The sequence below is a fragment of the Heliangelus exortis genome, chromosome Z (assembly GCF_036169615.1).
Source record: "Heliangelus exortis chromosome Z, bHelExo1.hap1, whole genome shotgun sequence".
Taxonomy (NCBI): domain Eukaryota; kingdom Metazoa; phylum Chordata; class Aves; order Apodiformes; family Trochilidae; genus Heliangelus; species Heliangelus exortis.
The window spans coordinates 71,976,386-71,994,800 of NC_092454.1; the positions used below are offsets into that span (position 1 = coordinate 71,976,386).

The 18,415-nt window shown below is 40.2% G+C and overlaps 1 protein-coding gene across 9 annotated transcripts in view; it reads right to left on the reverse strand.

Moving 5' to 3' along the window:
* The window catches only part of ARB2A (ARB2 cotranscriptional regulator A), a 278,294-nt gene that overhangs the window by 104,554 nt on the left and 155,325 nt on the right, over positions 1-18,415 (reverse strand). For all 9 annotated transcript variants that reach the window (XM_071731897.1, XM_071731893.1, XM_071731899.1 and 6 more), the window contains exon 8: positions 12,966-13,085. In XM_071731897.1, coding sequence (XP_071587998.1) covers positions 12,966-13,085 — 120 coding nt within the window. The remainder of the gene's footprint in view (positions 1-12,965; positions 13,086-18,415) is intronic.

Consider the following 18,415-nt stretch of genomic DNA (forward strand, 5'->3'; position numbering starts at 1 on the left):
TGAAGTCCACAGACCCTATTATTCACTTGGTCTGAGCCACCCATCAGCTGTAACCCCATTTCACCTCTACCTACAGGGAAGGCCACGTGCTAATTTTTTGACCACAGAAACATGGCTGGTGGAGGTGATAACGACCAGGCATCTCTCCCATAAAATCAGACACAGAGGCAAACCCCTGGCTCTCAGGAACCACAGTGATGGGCTTCAGAGCTCCTGAGCACAGGTTTTTCCTGCAGGAGATGCTGAAAAGCTCCATCCCCCTCCCAGGGTGAGCTGAGAACCCAGTTGTGAAACCCAGGCTTGGAGAGGCAGCCCCTGACATAGGGTTTTGGTCACAAGAGCATCACGAGGAAGTGTTTGTCCTCTTGGACCAACACGGAGCTGATCAATCACTGCTCTGCTCTCAGCAATTTTACCTGTGTGACTCCTCCTGAAGTGCAAACTCTGGGAACCTGAAATCCAGCCACAGTTTTCAAAAGATGCCATTTTAAATTGTTTTTTGTGAGACTGGAGAGAATTTAGTACAAATCCCGCAAGTTACAAACTGACAATATTAATCTGCAAAGACAGCAGCACACACAGGCTTAGATTAAGTCTCCTCTTATAATTGCAGACTCTTTGAAGAGAGAGTAGTTTTGATTTTTGCTGGAAGCTATAGGCATTGTTTTAAAATAAAAAAACCCACAGCATGGAATAAGTGGTGTACATAATGGGGATTTTATTTAACACAGCTTTTCGGTACACTCTGGGTTTATGCTGAGCTGGAACTTCAGAAATGCATCCAAATTAAAAAAAAAAAACAAACAACACAAAAATAAAAAAAAAAAAAAGGAAAAAAGAAACACTTATCCTGGAAAAAAAAAATAAAGGAAGAAGGGAAAAAAAAAAAAAAAAAAAAAAAAAGTAAAGGCCTATACTCAAAGGAACATCTGAATAAAATTGAGACATCTGCAGTAAAGTTTCCCCTTCTCCCCAGAATGTCTGAGATGAACTCGGCATAACACTGCCTTCCAAGAAAAGACAGGGTGATCAATGCAGGAGCACATCAGGCTCCCTTGGACAGGCCAATCAATGCAAGAAAGAACCTTGCCCAGGGCCTTATGCAAATAGAAGCACGTCCTGCAACCCGGGGAGGGAACATGCGCAATAGATCAATGGCATCTGAAAAACCTTAGAGCTATATCAGCCTCAGACAGTAAATATATAATGATGAATTCCTCACGTTCAGACATGAACTCTTTAAACTAGGTTATTTTCAACAGCTGGTTAAAAAAAAAAAAAAAAAAAAAAAAAAATCTGCTGCAGACAGCAACGGCAGGGAAGTGAAATAAGATTACTGAGGGTTAAATTAACAATTCCTTTTTTTTTTTTTTAAGGTTGAGAAAATATAATTAGTGTACTCTTAACACCTTGTAAAACACTGGAAGTTACGGGCCCACCAGGGTAGAGACCAAGAGGGGTGTGGCTGAGGTTTTGTGTCATTATTTGTGTATTTTATTTTTTTCCTTAAAACCTACTCAGTAAAGTACTTGGTGATGTAGGGAAAAAAAAAAAAAAAGGTTTATCATTTACACAAACCATAACACCAGAGATCTCACATCACAATCATCACTCTGTTGACTGAAATTTATTCTGTCAAAGACTATTGTAATTATATTTTTTGTACCCTCGACAGTTTTAGACTGTGCTTTGAAGGAATTCAAGAAAACACTCAGGCTCTTCTGCAGAGCAGCTGACGTACAGCATTAATACTTCAAAAGCACTCCAAATTGGAATAAAACTTTGCATGGTGCACAAAGCAACATTCATCACCACAGGACCATACAGGTTCACCAACTACTTGGTAACTACATCAAAATTGCTAAAATAACAAGTCTGCCCATGGAGAATTGTGCAGGATGATTTCCTAAACATTATTCATCATCTGTTCTTGGAAAAAGGATGTAGAGAGAAAGGAGGAGGATGAAGGAACAAGCAAAGAAGCCTGCAAGAAACTTTTTTCCTGAAGAAACTCTGCTTTTAAAGATCATTAGCAGCTCCTAACTTCGTAGCACAAAGGTATAATACTCCTGTCAGGCAGCAACAGCCACCCCAGAACAAAATATAATCCAGGTATTGACAAGCAAATAAAGTGCTTTGGCTTAATCAAGCTTGTAAAAAACTCATGCACTTTGTATCCTGATACTCCAGGATACTGAGACTCACTATTACACTTAATTTGCCTTGGAAAAGTCAGAAAAATAACTAATTAAACTATTTACTTTCTCATGGATTTATGAGGAAATTTCACTCCTGTGCTTTGACACATTTGCATTAAAATCCCAGTTCAGTTCTGCAGTGTTAAAACCACAATTTTCTCAATGAATATATGTGCAAAATCCACTTACATATTTTTACTTCATATCGCATTCAAGCAAAGCCCTTAAATAGGATTATTTTAACATTTAAACACTGGTACTTGTGCTATTATTAATATTAAAATATTTCACTAATATACTGAAAGAGCTATGTAACACATCTTCAGTAGATTAATGAAAGGAAAGTTCTAGGATAAAATGCAAATTCCAGCTGCTTCTTACAGTACCACAGTTTTAGAGCTCCCTTCACCAGAATGTTTGGACTACTTTTACTCCACTCGGATTTGCAGTGCCTAATATATTATTAACTTGCAGTTCCCCTGGTTGATCCACTAAACCAGGTCTTAAAATCTTATAAAATCTCTACTGTTCCACACAAAAGGCACACATATACTTTTCATCATAATTAACATTTAAATTAACAATAACAGAATACTCTTGTGTAGCCCCCTCAGCATAAGATCACGCAACAGAAATGGGAAATAATATGAAACTGCAGTGAGACAACTTCCTCTTTAAAACTTTTTTTTCCATTAAAAAGAAAACAGAAAAAAACAACAAACCACCAGAATTTAAAACAGCCCTAATATTTAAAATAAAATAAACTAAACACACCCAAAGTCTGTTAGGGAATCATACATGTGATATTCCCCATTTTTAAAACATATAAGCAAATCCAAGCCTTCCATTTTTTTTTCCTTATTAGTATATCCATATATACATTCAAAAACCCCTTTAGACTGTAATGATGGCCTAAGATGTGAAATCTTTAGCTTTAAATTGCTCTCCAAACCAATCTAGAGCCATATGTAAGAACACAGAAAATTCAGCAAAATGCCATATTTTACCTGTTGAGAAAAAAAACCCCAACAAACCCCAGCACTCATGTTGTCTGAACAGTCAGGCCAAACCATGGCCATTTCTAGATGCAGCAACATCTGCAGAAGGTGGTGTTCTAAAAATTCCATTTTCACCACTAACTGGGAAGGAGGCATCTGCAGAGGCTGAGGAAAGCTGAGAGGGACACACCACAGCAAAAAGATGTGACTCAGAAACAGGTGGTTTAAATATAATTAACAAGGAACACGTGGATTTGTAGATTTTTCCAGAATTGAGAAGGTGAAGTCTCAAGATCAGTCTGGATGGAGGGAAGAGCTTGACCCAAACAAGAGGGGATGGGATTTATTTATGCTTTAGGACTTGGGGCAGGAAAGCATCCCACCTTGGGGAGCCAAGAAGTGGACTGGAATAGTTTTACATCAGAGGAGTGGAGGCAAGGCAAAGAACTGCCATGCCAGGCACTCAGAGGCTTGGGATAGAAGACTTTTCTCTTTTTACCACTGTCTGGAAGAGGTGTGATGAGTCTCAGGTGGTTCAGAGAGAAAACACTTCCAGGGAGGTGCGTGCTTACTGGAACTGGAACTGGAAACTTCTGGGAAGTTGGGGCAGCCAGTGAGTAAATTAATAATGAGGCAAGAAATTAAGGAAAACCAGTTGTTCTGGAGCTGCCTGTTGGGATCAATGGTGTACTGTGCACATTTCAAGGAGGTGGTTTCACACAGACCTTGCCCCATCAGCTTTGATAGGCTCGAGGGCTGAAGTTTATCTCCACAACTGAAAGGATGAGTGACGTGTTCTTTGAACACAGCCCTGTGCTTTGGTTTTTCTTCTTTTTCTCTTTTCTTTTTTTTTTTTTTTTTTTTTTCCCCTCTTTTTTTTTTTTTCCCTTTTTTTTTTTTTTTTTGTTTTTTTCTTTCAAAGCTAGGATTTGAAATGAAAAATACACTGACTGATAAGTACACTGTCTTGCAGAATTTCAAACAGTTGAAACAATGCAGGAAAGGATACCAATACAAAGGAATTTATTGAGCCAGAAGGATGTTTCTAGTCAGATACAGGGATAGATGCCAAATATAGTTTTTATTTAACATCTTCATTAATGATTTGGAATTAATTAAATTAGCAGGTGACATTAAAGTGGGAGAAACTGCCAAGAGAAGTAAAGCATGAAAGAAACACAAAATGAGCTTCCAAGATTCATAGACCTGTGGCACACAAGGGGTGGAAGTGACAATCCAGTTTGTCATCCATATCAACAAGGGCCACTACACACCTAGATTTAATTTAGAACAATGTGAGGTAGCATTACAGGGGGGAGAAAGGGTTGAAAATAATCTACTACATTCAATACCACTGGAAAAGGGAAATGGAGAGCATTAAAATACTCCGAGGGATACATGACCATCAGTGGGTACCAAATTCAAAGAAACTTCAGAAAAAAATAGAAAAAAAGAACCCTAGTACCATTTTGGCTGCACGAAGCAACATGTTGCACAGATGAACAAAGACACTGAAGTTCACCTTGGTCTAACCAGAGTAACTGCACTTAAAATATGGAGCTTGATTCTCAGCATGCTGCCAAAGAATTGTTGACAAATAGTATTGAATTCAGACAGGAAAAAGTTATATATATAAAAAAGAAAGGCCTAGTTTTTTGTAGTTGGGAGAACAAGGGGACGGAAGCATGAGAACATTTCCCAAAGATCTGAAAGCTCTTTATACCAAAATCTAAAAACAAATGTAGTGCACAGAATTTAAAGCAATGCAAAGAAATTATAAAAATATAAAACTAGAAAGATGATGCAACTCTAGAAAAGACTCTGCAAAGAAAAGGGAGGTCTCCTTCTTTTACCTCCAAATCCAATGGGATACAAACATATCCAAGCAACTGGATTTTCAAATAACCCTAACTTTTACCCATCTCTATTTCACTTTATAGCAAGCATTCCAACTTTGGTGTCAAACTGGAAAATGAATATGAAGGGTCCAAGAAGATGTTAAGTCATGATGGTGGTACTGGTGGTACTGGTGGCACCCAGTGTATTGTTCCAGTCCATCAAGAACTGCCCTTATCTCCTGTTGAGAGAAGTGAGGAGGGGACGTGTGTACAGTCAGCATCAGCCCATGGACTGGGCTGAGTGAAGCATGAGATATGACACTAGTGAATGTTTAAGAAGAAGCCAAAAGTAATGAATAAGCTCCCTAGAACAAGGGAAGGAAGAGGGATTAATATTCAAAACATGACAACTCTCTATAGAAATGACCAACACTTGTTGGGCTTTTATTGCATCCATCCTCTTCTTTCATCCAGTGGCAAAGCTGAGAGGGCTGAGGATGAACTGAGGGAGGGGATGCCTACATGGCCTTTAAACTGAGACACCAAAAAATGACAAAGGACACTGCAACCATGGTGATCTGAACTGCCTGGTAATTGTCCATCATTCCTCTGTCTCTTCCCATTAGATAACCATCCAGACTTCAAGCTCTTCAGGACAAGGTGCTACTATGGGGTTGCTACCACAGTGGAAATGGATAAAAACAATAAGTGGTAGCAAGTGAAACAGTGATGCCCGTGTACACTTCTCAGCTTAATTATTTAGGCTGAGAGTGGCCCAAAATCTTTATCTGCTCTGAGTTAAAATAGGCAATATGCATATAAATATATATGTGAATTTATATATACAGACACAACCACTTTTTGTACATATGTATCAGTCACAGCCAGAAAGTTGATCCCAGTACAGCAAGCAGTGACACGTATTAAGACCCTTCAGAATATTTTTCTCAATCCATCATTTAATTTCCTCACTGGAGCAACCCCTCACCATGGGGTCTGCAATCCCTGTTGCTTTCTATGGCAAGCTGAAGGTTGTGAGTTTCAGAAAGCACCAACAAAAATGAGCCCACTACTTCCAATAACAAGAAAAGGGAAAAAATTGTCTGCAGACCCTGGAGAATGGAGGTTTGACCTGGTTTTTGTTCAAGCTCAGGGCTTCCAGTGGAGTGAACCTGGAGTCAAGAGAGGTGTAGATTCCAGAAAAATGAATCCAAGCTGAGTTCCATCTGTTTGTGGCTGGAAACAGCTACCTGCACACACTGGATTTCACAGGAACACAGGCTCCTGGATCATACCAAGGACCAACAACCCCTCACACAACTCCTGCCACGTGTGGGTCAGGCTGGGCAGCAGCTTTGCCCCAGCTCCCCTGTTCCTAAATGGGCCATCCTCATCCAGCACTCAGAAACCTAATGCCATCCTACATTTATTCAGGGCTGGTTTAAATCCATTTGTTCCTGTGCCAACATTGTTCTTTGGCTTACATGGCTCTCCCTCCCTGCTGCTTAACCTCCCCATGTATTTGCAGAGTGCTACCAATCCCTCTCAGCTTTCCTTCTCCAGGCTGAACAAGCCACGCTTCTTAAACTCTGCCCTGTAGCAAATACAGAGTAGACAACCCAACCTCCTTTTTCTTCAATAGCTCCCAAAGTTAATGCAGGAGCATTAGCAGATTACACACAGCTCTTAGTAAGATTGATAAGCCTAGAAGCTGTGTGTACTGTTCCTATGGCTGTATTGATCCTGCTAGGTAGGACATCTCCATGTGGCACCTCACCACGGCACGTCCTTCATAATTTCCAGTAAAAGAGCTCACCCTGAGCTTTCTGACACCTCTTCCCATACCTCTTCTGGACTGAGTTAATCTTCCCAAATGTCTCCAATCATCTAAGATTAATCTCACCAGCATGCTGGCCAGCGTTGATACTTCCCTTCCTGGGACAGAAGGAGTGAATAAATCACAGAGTCACATTTGGCTCTTGTTGATTTAATTGGGTCACTGACTTCCAGCCATCAGCAACGAAACCCCTCGTCCAAGGGCTTCTCCATCCCTGCTGTCCCCTGATGATGAGATCTCTCTTGTTTTACATAAACACAGATGACTACCAGCTCCATGCCTAAATGTCCTGAAGTTTGTGTTCTTTCATTTCTATGACTGCAGAAATTCTGCTTCTGAATACCAACAGTGGTGACTTCACCACTTCGTGCCAGGAGCCAGTTTCATTACCACATGCCCACTGTGTGTGCCCCTGTCAGTAATAGAAATACTAAAAGAAATTTCCTCCAAGGCTAGTGACCCTGCTCCTGTCCAGCTCTTTTCACACACACAACTGCTGTTTCTCCATTAGCCCCTCTTGTCCCTCCTCATATCTCATTCGACCTTTTCCAGAAGAGCAAACCTTTTCCCAAGAACCACAAGAGTTTAAAATCCCATTTTTCAGACTTGTATGTCTGAGTGTCCCAAAGTCAGACCTGACTCAAAGAGGTGCACAAAGATATATGAGTCCTAAAACAAGTAGAGTAAGGTGAGATGATCTATCCAACAACTGGACTCTGCTCTCCCAGTTGACATTCAACATTTAGAAGAGTGTCCTCTATTTTTATTTTTTTTCAGTTAACTTTCATGCTCACAAAACCTAGAATCATAGTGATACTTTGCTTCATTCCTTCACAATATGGATCTTGGTCTTGTTTTGCTTCTCAGCTCTCTATGTCCAGCTCTCTCCCATGCCTTCCTACAGCCATCACAGGCCTTGTGTTCCTGCTGCCACACACATCAGGAGATGTATTTTGATTCAGAATGTCAGTCAGGGAAATTAAGAGTTGCATATGCACAGTGCCCTCTCTCTGCTCATCACTCCTTGAGCCAAACTGAACGTAAGTATAGAGATATATTTATCTAACTACACATAAATAAAAACCCAAATACAACGAACCTTTCAAGCCGAAATTTCAGGAAATTAAATTAATGAAAAGCTAATGACAGGTTCACAGCCCAGTCATTAAGGCTATTAAATTGCATTCTGCTCCTGCCAGGATACTGATGCAGGCTCAGAGACCCCCAGGTAGCTCAGCAGGTGTCCATTTATCATCGTTACTATCACAGCATCCATCAGCTCCAGCCAGGGTCAGCTCCTCGCTGTACTCAGCACAATGCAACCAAATGAAGTGGCAGCCTACTGCAGAGCATATCTTAATATGATGGGCCTAAAATCATTCCAAATGGACAAAATTGGCTGATTTTGATAAAACTAGGGTGCTACAGTGGATACAGTCCTTTTTTTTTTTTTTTTTTCCTTTCTTCTTTTAAGGGCTCTCGTTTTAACAAAGCTGCCTAAAAATGCACACAGTCACTTATCGACACCTCTGTGGAAATTGTCAATATATACATCCAACAATTTAGCCAACAAAGACCACAATGAATAGTTTCTCATCTGCTCAAAGACAATGAACCTACTTTCTTTCTCCTAATTTAATTATATTACATTCCCCTAAGTGCTTTGCATTTTTACAGCAGCATGAATGCTGTAAGCTGAAGATACCACTCACAATTTTGTCACGATTCCCATGGTATTTGGTGTGGTTTTTTTCTTGAAGATATTACTTAACTAAAATTAAATCTACACTTCTGCTTCATAAGGTGCTGAGGAAACCCTTGAAAGAAAGTGGAGAGCCTAAGGTCTCAGGAATACAGGAGACAAGAAGGAAAAATATTCCACAAAATCTTTTTTTTTTTTTTTTTTCCTTTTTAAATCTCAGGATACTGAATACCTAATTGACAATTCTGAAAGCTTAGATTTAACAATCCTTCTTGTGATTCTGAAATGAGTAGCTGTCACATGTGTTTTTCACATTGATGGACACAACTGGTTTTACATGTCACCCAGCATCCTAGGACCACCCTTTCTGTCCCTTCCACATGCAGCCAGGCCCTGATGCTGTAATTACACCTGATGGGGATGGTCACAGCACTCAGGTAGGCAGGGGGACACAATATATCTTTTATCCTGTGAGGGCCTTTCATGCCAGGCAATGACAAGGGAAAACATTCTTTTTAAGGCAAAATAATTGTAAACCCACAAAAATTGGCAGAAAAACTCTAAAGGAGGCGTTGTACCAGAAACTTATTTTCTGTAAACTAAATATAAAATTGATTCCATCAACTTGAAATTCTCACTTTCTGTTAAATTTCATAAAATTATTATAAGCTAGGAGTTGGGAAAGTTCCACAATTTACCATAACTACAGCAAGCTGCTTCTGAAAATAAATCCCTGACTACACTCTGCAAGGGATAACAGAAGTATAAAAGCTGAGATGTGCTCGTGAATCATGGCTCGAGTTTTTCAAAATCAGTGATTAGCAGAACACCGTGACCCAGCAACTATTTTTAGGGTATTTTTTACTTCAAAAAGTAATCTCCGTGTCGATGCACATTTAATTTCAAACCACAGCCACACAAAGTTTTAATGACTAAATATTAAGGTACATTTTAACATTTGGTGGAACTTCACTTTCCACACATGTTCAATCACTTTCAGTTGTTCCCTCAGAACTCTGTGACCCAGCAAGGGACAGAAATTGTCTGTGTTGCAGGAACTGGGTAAGAGTTTCTATGCATTCAAACATGGTATTACAGGCTCATCCTGCTTTTCTTAGCTTCCCACAATCACAGACATGCAAAAATGTAGATTAAAAAGCTGCAAAGACCAATAAAAATGTTAGATGCTGTGGCTGCTATACACAAGTTTGACTGATTTGTTTAATGAAGGACTTTGAAACCACAGACTGACTTTTATGGTGAGATGAAATTTAGAACAAGGACCAGGTCTGGCCACCAAAGGTTCATAGATAATAAATGCTACTCCTTCTATACCAATTTCATGTGTGATGGTGATATTTGTTCTCTTTCCACTTAGAATTTCTCATCAAAACAATGCCCACATCCCAGCACTGGATTTCAGAAGCCAGAAGAGCTTTAGCTCTGTTCTGTCTTTGGGTTCAGAAGTAGACAGCTGGATGTGTCCTGCCCCTGTGCCCGATGCTCCATGCAGCATCTCTTCCCACACAATGGTACCAATGACCATGAGTAGCTCTTTGCTGAATATCTGGGTTTTTTGGGGTTTCTCTGCTTAACACCAGAGCCCTCTGACAAAGGGATGAGCTGAGGATGCTTGTGTCCGTGTTATTGCAGATGAAGGGGTCAGACCTTGCAGGGCTGGACATACACAGTGAATTTAAGAGGTATTAATTGAAAGCACAAATGTTTTTAGACTTTTTTTTTTTTTCTTTTTTGCTTGTTTGCCTTTTTCCCTGCGGGCACAATAAAATGCAGAGGGCCCCAGCAGAAACCTTCTCTCCAAATTAAAACTGTATGCTCCACACTGCCCTCCTGTAAGAGGCATGGATGCCAAAGGAGCAGCTGTGCAACAGGTCTCCATAACTACTGTAACCTAAAATTTTATGAAGCAGGGGATCTAAAATTCTTGTATAGCAAGTGTAGAGGTGGTATGGTTGCTATATGGTGCTCTATCACCCTCATTGTCTCCCCCACGCAAAGCAGGCAAGAAAGTGAAGTGATCAAATACATATTTGTCATAAGACAGTAATTGCCCATCAGCTGCTCCATTTCTTTTTTTTTTTCTTTTTTCCTTGAGCTCTCTGCAATTACTAAGTGCCATATGGATATAAAGTTGAAGAGAAAGTAGATTAAAAAAAAAAAAAATCTTACAAATTAATAATGTGATAAAATAGTTGAGGGCTTATATCAAATATCTGCTTCAGTGAATGCAATGTTTAATTAAACTGCTTTCAGTGGAGCTCAGATGTCAAACCACCTCTACCAAAACCAGGTGTTAATATTCTATGATTTCCTAAAAAACAACTGGGCTACATTAAATACACTTCCCAGGTCTAGTTTTGCATGACAGATATGTGATATGCCAATGGTTATATATTATATTCTTCCTCTCAGGCATGCATCTCCTGCAGAGACAGCAGACTACAGAAGCTGACCCTTACTGAGACCATCTTGTCTCTCTGACAAAGCTCCTTTTTAACTTCTTACTTACTGGTTGCTTCCTGCGATGGATAAAAACTTCAGCTCAGCTTGTGATAATTTCACAGGCCCTGAGCACCCTGACCCTGGAAGCCCCAAGGTCAGAAGTCAAGTCTTGCTCTGAAACATCTGTGTGCTCCATATTAAAGTAGAACAAAAGTGAAGAAATATCCACCAGTGTGACAAGAGAAACAGGCAAAATGGGAATGACACGTTGGTCATCTGTTACCCATGCCACCTCAAGCTATTGATGGAAATGTGATGGAAAAACTCTCCAAGCCTCCTTCAGATAAAGCACTTTGTTTCAGAAACACTGACACAGGTCTCCATCTGATTTTTATTCCTGCCCTGTGCTAAGCGTATGGACTTCCTGGTGTCTGGTGATCCCAGTGATGTTTTAAAAAAAAAATCTACAAAAATTCTGCTAATGTTTCACTTTGGGCAGACAAGGCAGAGAAGAAAAAGCTGGGCTCAAAAATGGGGCAGCAGAAAAATCACTGGGCAGGAAGGTGAAGACAGAAAAGGTGCTCCCTGCCCACCTTGGCATCTGAAGAGTAACAAGTACATGCAACACAACCCATTTCTTGCTCAAAGTTGTGATTACTGAAGGAATTACTCACCTTCATAATTTGGTCACTTAAAAATTCAGTTTTGAGAACCTACATTGACCTGGTAATAAAATACCTGTGGAAAAGGATCAGGTGAACTGTTCTCAAGCCTCAGATCTGGACATCATACATATTTTTAACAGCCTCTTCAGGAATGACAGGGATAATAAAAATGGCTTTATTATCTACAGAGGAAAAGGGTTAAGAAAACTCTGAAGTTCTTAAAACAAAAGAAGGGGCTCTACTGTGGTTCCTTCTTGCTACTTGGAGCAGCACAAGATTAAAACCAAAACACTCATGCATGCATCTGAGGTTCAGGCAGGAACCACTTTTACTAACTTGAAGCTAAGAATAAAATGAAGTGCTAGTGACAGAAGTTGTAGATCTGCTGATTCCTGTGTCTACAAAACCAATTGCAATGTTCTGATTTTCATATCTCCCCAGTAAATGGGAGATATGGGTAAAACCCAGTAAATGGGTTTTAAAACCCAGTAAATGGGTTTTAAAATTTTTTAGTTTTCTGCAATAAAACATGTCCTGATTACATCAGCATTCCACAGTTAAGAGGTAAGACCATATCTACATTCTTTCATACAGGTGGCATAGAAGAGCTCAACATACTGGTTCAAAATAAGTTCAACAGGCAAGTTCTTCATATTCCAGGAGGGGTGAACAAATTTGCCCTCAAAAGAGAAAGCTGAAAGGCTGACTAAATGGATTTTTGGTAGTCCCAGTGTCAGGGGTAGGGCTCCCACCCTACATCACTTCAGGGCTTTTCTGATATTTATCTGATTATTTATCTGATACATGGCAAAAATAAAAAGTCTTGCCAGCAACTTCTGCAGATCTTTGTGGAAAAAACCTGCAAAATTGGGTTAAAGCTCTCAGTTTCCCCTCATGCTCAGTTCCAATCCACATCTGAGAAGGTGCACTTGTTAATGGTGACTTCACTTGAAAATGTTTTATTTGTTTTCAGCCTGGAATTACAGTTTTCCTGCCCCACAGAAGAAACTCACTGAGTGCTGCCTTTTGGTGCATAGCCTGGAGAAGGAGGATCCAACATGTTCTGCAGCTTCATGGACACCTGGGACCTTATTATATGACCCAAAACCAGAGGAAAATGCAGTGGCCCCACAGATCTGTACCTGACCACTGGTTCAAAGTTGTTCCTAAAACGCTGCTTTCAAGAAGGTGATCACAAAGAATTCAGAAAATCTGTGAAAGACTTCAGGAAAAAACAAAAAGGCAAAGGGGGAGTCACACTTACCAACTCTACAAAGGCAAGTCCACCATAACTGTGAGCAACAAAAAACACGTTCTCTGCAGCTGACTGGGAAATAAAATGGTCCCAAACATAAATTGCATGTTCTTCAGGAGATCCATTATCCTGCAGAAAGAAATCATTTTTGTGACAATTACCTTTAGAAAACTCTAAATTCTGTCTAAAGGCAATGTGTTCCCACATGTTAAGATGTGCTTAAGGTATTCATTTAAAACACACCTTAAATGAATATGCGCTAGTGTAAAAAAAAGAAAACCCTCCACCCCTCCATTTATTTATTGTTTAAATAAAATAATTCTAAGATTGCAATTGTAAAGGCAGTAAAAATGTTTCTTTATTGTGGCTTATTTTAATAAATACAACAAAAATTATACATCTGCAAAATTTTGTCTAAATACCATGATGGCAATTCAGCTAAACAGAGGCATTCAAAGAAATTATGAGCCACTGCTCTGATTTTCATTCTTTTGACAAGTCTTTGTCAAATGTTTGCTCACTGATGGTTTGTTTAAAGTAGTTAAGCCTTAGCCTGATAAAACAAATAAAAACAAGTAGGAACAATGTAAATATAATTTCAGTCTTTACAATTTTTTCATATTATGGGCCAGCGGAAGTCTGCCAAAGATTAAAATTATGGTATTTGCAACTCCTCTTCTAAATGGTACTTTCTGCAACTGCAGACTATGAGATATTGTGCAAATAAAGCACTTCTTGACTGCTGACACATTAGCTTGGAGCCTGTGGTAGTTAGGGGAGTGATTTTTCTTATTATTGAACAAAAACTCGTGGATGCCAGTCAATGTGAGGCATTGGGATGATTTACTCTGATTTTAGTGCACTCTTCCCAAACATCAGGTTTCCAGCTCCACCTTAATGGCTCTCAGAAAGCTCAGTACTCCTCTATATTATGCTTATTTCTCAGGTTTTCCATGTTGTAAGTACAAATCTGTCTGGTCCCAGGTGGCAGGAGTAAGATGCTCTGCAGGCTCCGCTGCCCCACCAGGATTTGACACCTTTAGCACACCACCACATCCTCTCTCCAGACCACGAAGACCTGACCATGTTGAGGTGATGCCATTTCCTAAAATCTGCATCCCTTTTCCCTTGGCTCTGCTCCATCAACTCTGCAACTCAGGTGCAGACCACGGACCCCTCAGTTTCTTGGGGAAAATAAAGCACAAACCAGAAAAAGCCACTGGCAATCAGAAGGTCCTAATTGCAGTGTGAATTACGGTACCTTCATCAAGAATGTTGAAGGGGTTTAGGTCCTAGTCCTATTCTGAAACCCAGTTTTGGGAATTTAAGCTCTTAAGAGTGTCTAAAATCAATGTGAAGACAGACAGCTAAATAATGTGGTGAATTTAGGCTTTTACCTCTGTGCTTTCTGCTTCAGTTTCCTAAAAAAGGAGCAAGGTGGCTACAAATCTTAATGGATCTGGACCCAAAGCTTTTGAAACAATTACGTGCTTTTAATTGTATTTTTTTCTCTAAGTTAGCAGTGATTAAAACATATTTATCAACTTTGCCAAAAACCACTGAAGGTATTCTTAATCCTAGACAGATTCTGCTCTTGACTGATTATGACAGAACACAGTTTTAGCTAATTATGTATCAACTACTGTAAATCACCTCAGCAAGAGAAAGAGCTTATTTTCTTTCATCCCTGTTTTGAAATATCACTGCAGAAATAGGCAAAGGGGTAAAGACTCCTCCCTTTGTGAGGAGAGAGGGATGTTTTTCAGAAGAAATTTCATAATGAAAATATGATTGACAGACCAGTTATTAAGATAAAGCTGAAGGACAACTTGAACTGGAGTTTCCTATGGAAAAGGAAATGTACTCAAATTATGGAATGTATGGAAAATGCACGTTAAGGCACTGCAGTTTTTAAATGACTGGTTTATCTAAAAGACGTATTTTAATGAAATATGCAGGAGATACTTGTTTTTGAATCATAATATTACCATTAATTCTCTTACCAGCAATTTTTGTACAGGTCCACAACACTGCTTCAACATTCTGACAAAAAAAGAGGAGGATATTTCTGGCTAATATTGCTTTTTCAGGTATTTTGTATTTATTATTCTACACACTGCTGGGAAATGCATGCAATTTCAGAATTTTCACAAGACTAAGACATCAGCAAGAAGCTTCTGAAGGATTCAGCTACTCGGCCTGAAAAACCTTCCACCAATTAAAGCCTAACCAGTGGTCTAGCAAACCAAATCATTAACTGCACAGCTTCACAGTCCAGTACAAAGACGCAATAGGATTTTTTAAAAAAAGCAGAAAGAAATGAGCTAGAACAAGTTAGATAGAGCCTGTAACCACAGCTTCCTTTGTTACTGGAGATAAAAAAAAAAAAAAAAAAAAAAAAAAAGCCATAAAATGTCAGGATAAACTGTGTCACTGCACACACTCTGCTAAACCCTAAGCAAGGTAAGAACAGCACATATGTGTGAGAAGGAGTTCGGAGGAGTCGTGTATGTTTAGAAGAAAAGCTCTCTCCTCAGAGCATCTGCTTATTTTTTTCCCCTCCTAACAAGCCCGAATTTTAAACAACTTGGATGGAGAATAAATGAGCTCTGTGCCCATACAAGAAACATCTGGCTGCAGGAAAGGGCACGGCCGAGGCAGCGTATGGTTGGTCTCCTTAGGATTTCCAGTTGTGTTGGATCCAGCAGGACCCGGGGATTAACCTCCTCTGCCTGGCCTGGGTCAAATGAGGAGGCTGGATGCTGCAGTTTTGGTATGAAAGGTGATGGTTTCAGGCAGATGTTGCCTTCCTCCTTTTCTCTGCAGCCGAATGCAATGCCCTTGTTTTTAAACGAGGCATCAGAAATGCCTTGGGTTTTAAAAACAGAACAGCAGCTGCTCAAAATACGCCCATAAACGGTTAACACCGAGCTTTTCATTTCAGTATCAAAACTTCAATCAAAAACACTGCAACGGTACAGCCTACGAAAATAATATGACAATGATTAATAAATTCATGTTTCTCATCTAGATGAAGCCATTTAATATCTCAGGGCCAGAACCTTTCCTACAGCTGCTTGAAGGAGCAGCTTGTGGCACAGGGTGTCTGCTCCCCAATCTCCTCGACCTTGACTCACGTCCTGATGGGCTCAATTTTAGGGCGAATCACACCAAAAAAGGGCAATGGAGCTGGGGGAGGCTCTGGAGCCCAGGGCATCTGAGGGCCCTGTGGGTGTTGATCCTGGAACAGAGAAGGCTGAGGGGAGACCTTGTGGCTCTCTGCAACCCCCTGAGAGGAGGTTGGAGCCAGGGGGGGTCGGGCTCTGCTCCCAAGGAACAAGGGATGGGACAAGAGGAACTTTTGGCACAACTCAAGTGGTGCCAGGGGAGGTTTAGGTTGGAGCTGGGGAAGAATTTCTCCCTGGAAAGGGTTGTCAGGGCCTGGCCCAGGCTGCCCAGGGCAGGGCTGGAGTCCCCATCATCCCTGGAGGGGTTTCAGAGCCCTGGGGATGTGGGGATGAGGGACTTGGGGTGGTGCTGGGGAAGGGTTGGCCTCAATGAACTTAAAGGTCTTTTCCAGACAAGCAATTCTCTGATTCTATGATTTTATAGGAGAAGTGGGAAATGCAAATCCACCATGGTGGGAGTGCATCCCACCCACTACCAAGACAAGGCAATAGGTGGAAGCATCAGGATTTGTCCTATAAGCAGAAGTGGTGGTTGGGAAATGTTTTTGCCACTGCTTGGGATGAAGAACCACCTCATCTGTGAAAATTTTTTCATATTTTCTGCCCAAGAGATGCTAAGGATATAACCTAAAGGCATTGTGCTGCTGAGCTTGCACAGTGGTGACTGGGCTGGACCTGATGTGCGTGGAAGTATTTGTATTGTTTCACAATAAAAGAAAAAAAAAGAACCAAGAAAGTAACCAAGAAAAAACAATGTGGTGACCTTGAACAGCGCTGGTGGAACAGATGGACTGAATGAACTCAAAGGTCTTGAATGAACTCAAATGAGTCTAAGAAGGGAAGCCCAGGATGCTCTTGTCTCAGGGTCTATGGTACCAGAAACACTCTTGTAGAAAACACTGTTCCTCACAATTCAGGAAAGAGGTTTTGCTTTGAGAACGCTGTTTGGCAGATTTAAAATCCTTCTCTCCTATGCCTCTAAGCCCCTGAAAACCCAGAGTGACTGTGGGTAAATCCTCTGACCATCCCTTGTGTGGAAAAGCAGAGGTAGAGACCACAGGTTTCTGTCTGTCATCCTCCCCATTTTTGCCAGCAGTGAGAGTTGAAAGGTGTGTAACATTTTAATGGCTGGAGACATTAGGAAATTGGAGATAAGCAGTGTGCACACAGTGAATATGGTGTTATGTTCTGCTGCATTCAAGAAACATGTTGGATTTACTAATGTCATATCAGAGTCATTAATTGCTAAATACCAACCTGAAGTAATGCAGCAACTGGAGCCTTATCAACCATGCCAGATTCTAACACCTAGACACTGCAAGGTCTGCAGTTATGATGGACTACCTGAGTTGATAACACATGGAATTATCTAAACAACATTTGCATATTTGTGTAATTATTTCCTAAGGTTAATTAGCTCCTGCAAAGCAGCTTGCCCTTTGAGACTGCTTACTGTGACAGGTTCACATATTTCCCGTTTCAATGCCAAATTTTACTTTTTTGTGGGTTTTTTTTTTTTAAATTATTTTTTTTTTTGAGTAACCTGTTGCTGGAAAGTTACAGAAGGGGCAAGAGCTGGAGGCCTTGAATTACTACAGACTCAGAGCAGCTCAGATCCCATCCTAAACTTCTAATTCATCAGAGCTCAAAGAAATCAAATCAAGAAAATCAAATTAGTTTTAAGCTCCAGTGACAGGTCTCTCTTTTTAGTTAGTTTTTTTTAAATTGAGGAGTTGGAATCACATTTTTTTTTGCGACAAGTGAAAAGTGAAATGCATACAAATAGGGAAATATGCCATACAACTGAATGGCTTTTTAACAATTTACTTGAAGGTGGTTTCTATAATTACTGCTTATCACAGCAAAACAATTTCTCCTTCTAGCTCGATGAGCTACTGTAAACAAGTATAGTACATGTGTTAAATATGGGAGAACAGAACTGCACACTGGATGGGAGGCAGAGAGATGGGGAAGGCTCAGGCCTTCTCTCTCCCATCTTTTCCTGGAGATGTTAGGTCCTTCCCCACAAGCAGGACCTTTGCAGTTGTGCACAGCCCATCCCATTTCCTCAGTAAGCCCTAGAGTGGGAAAATTTTTCCCACAACCCTTCTGGAAAAATAATGAAATCAGAAAATAAAAAGTAAAAAAAAAAAATCACATTGATATAACAATATAAAAGTATAACTGAAAAGTAGCAGTTTGTCTCTACAGCAATCTAGGGGGGAATAGTGTTTTCAGGGGTGGCTGGATAACACTGGTATCCTTCATATA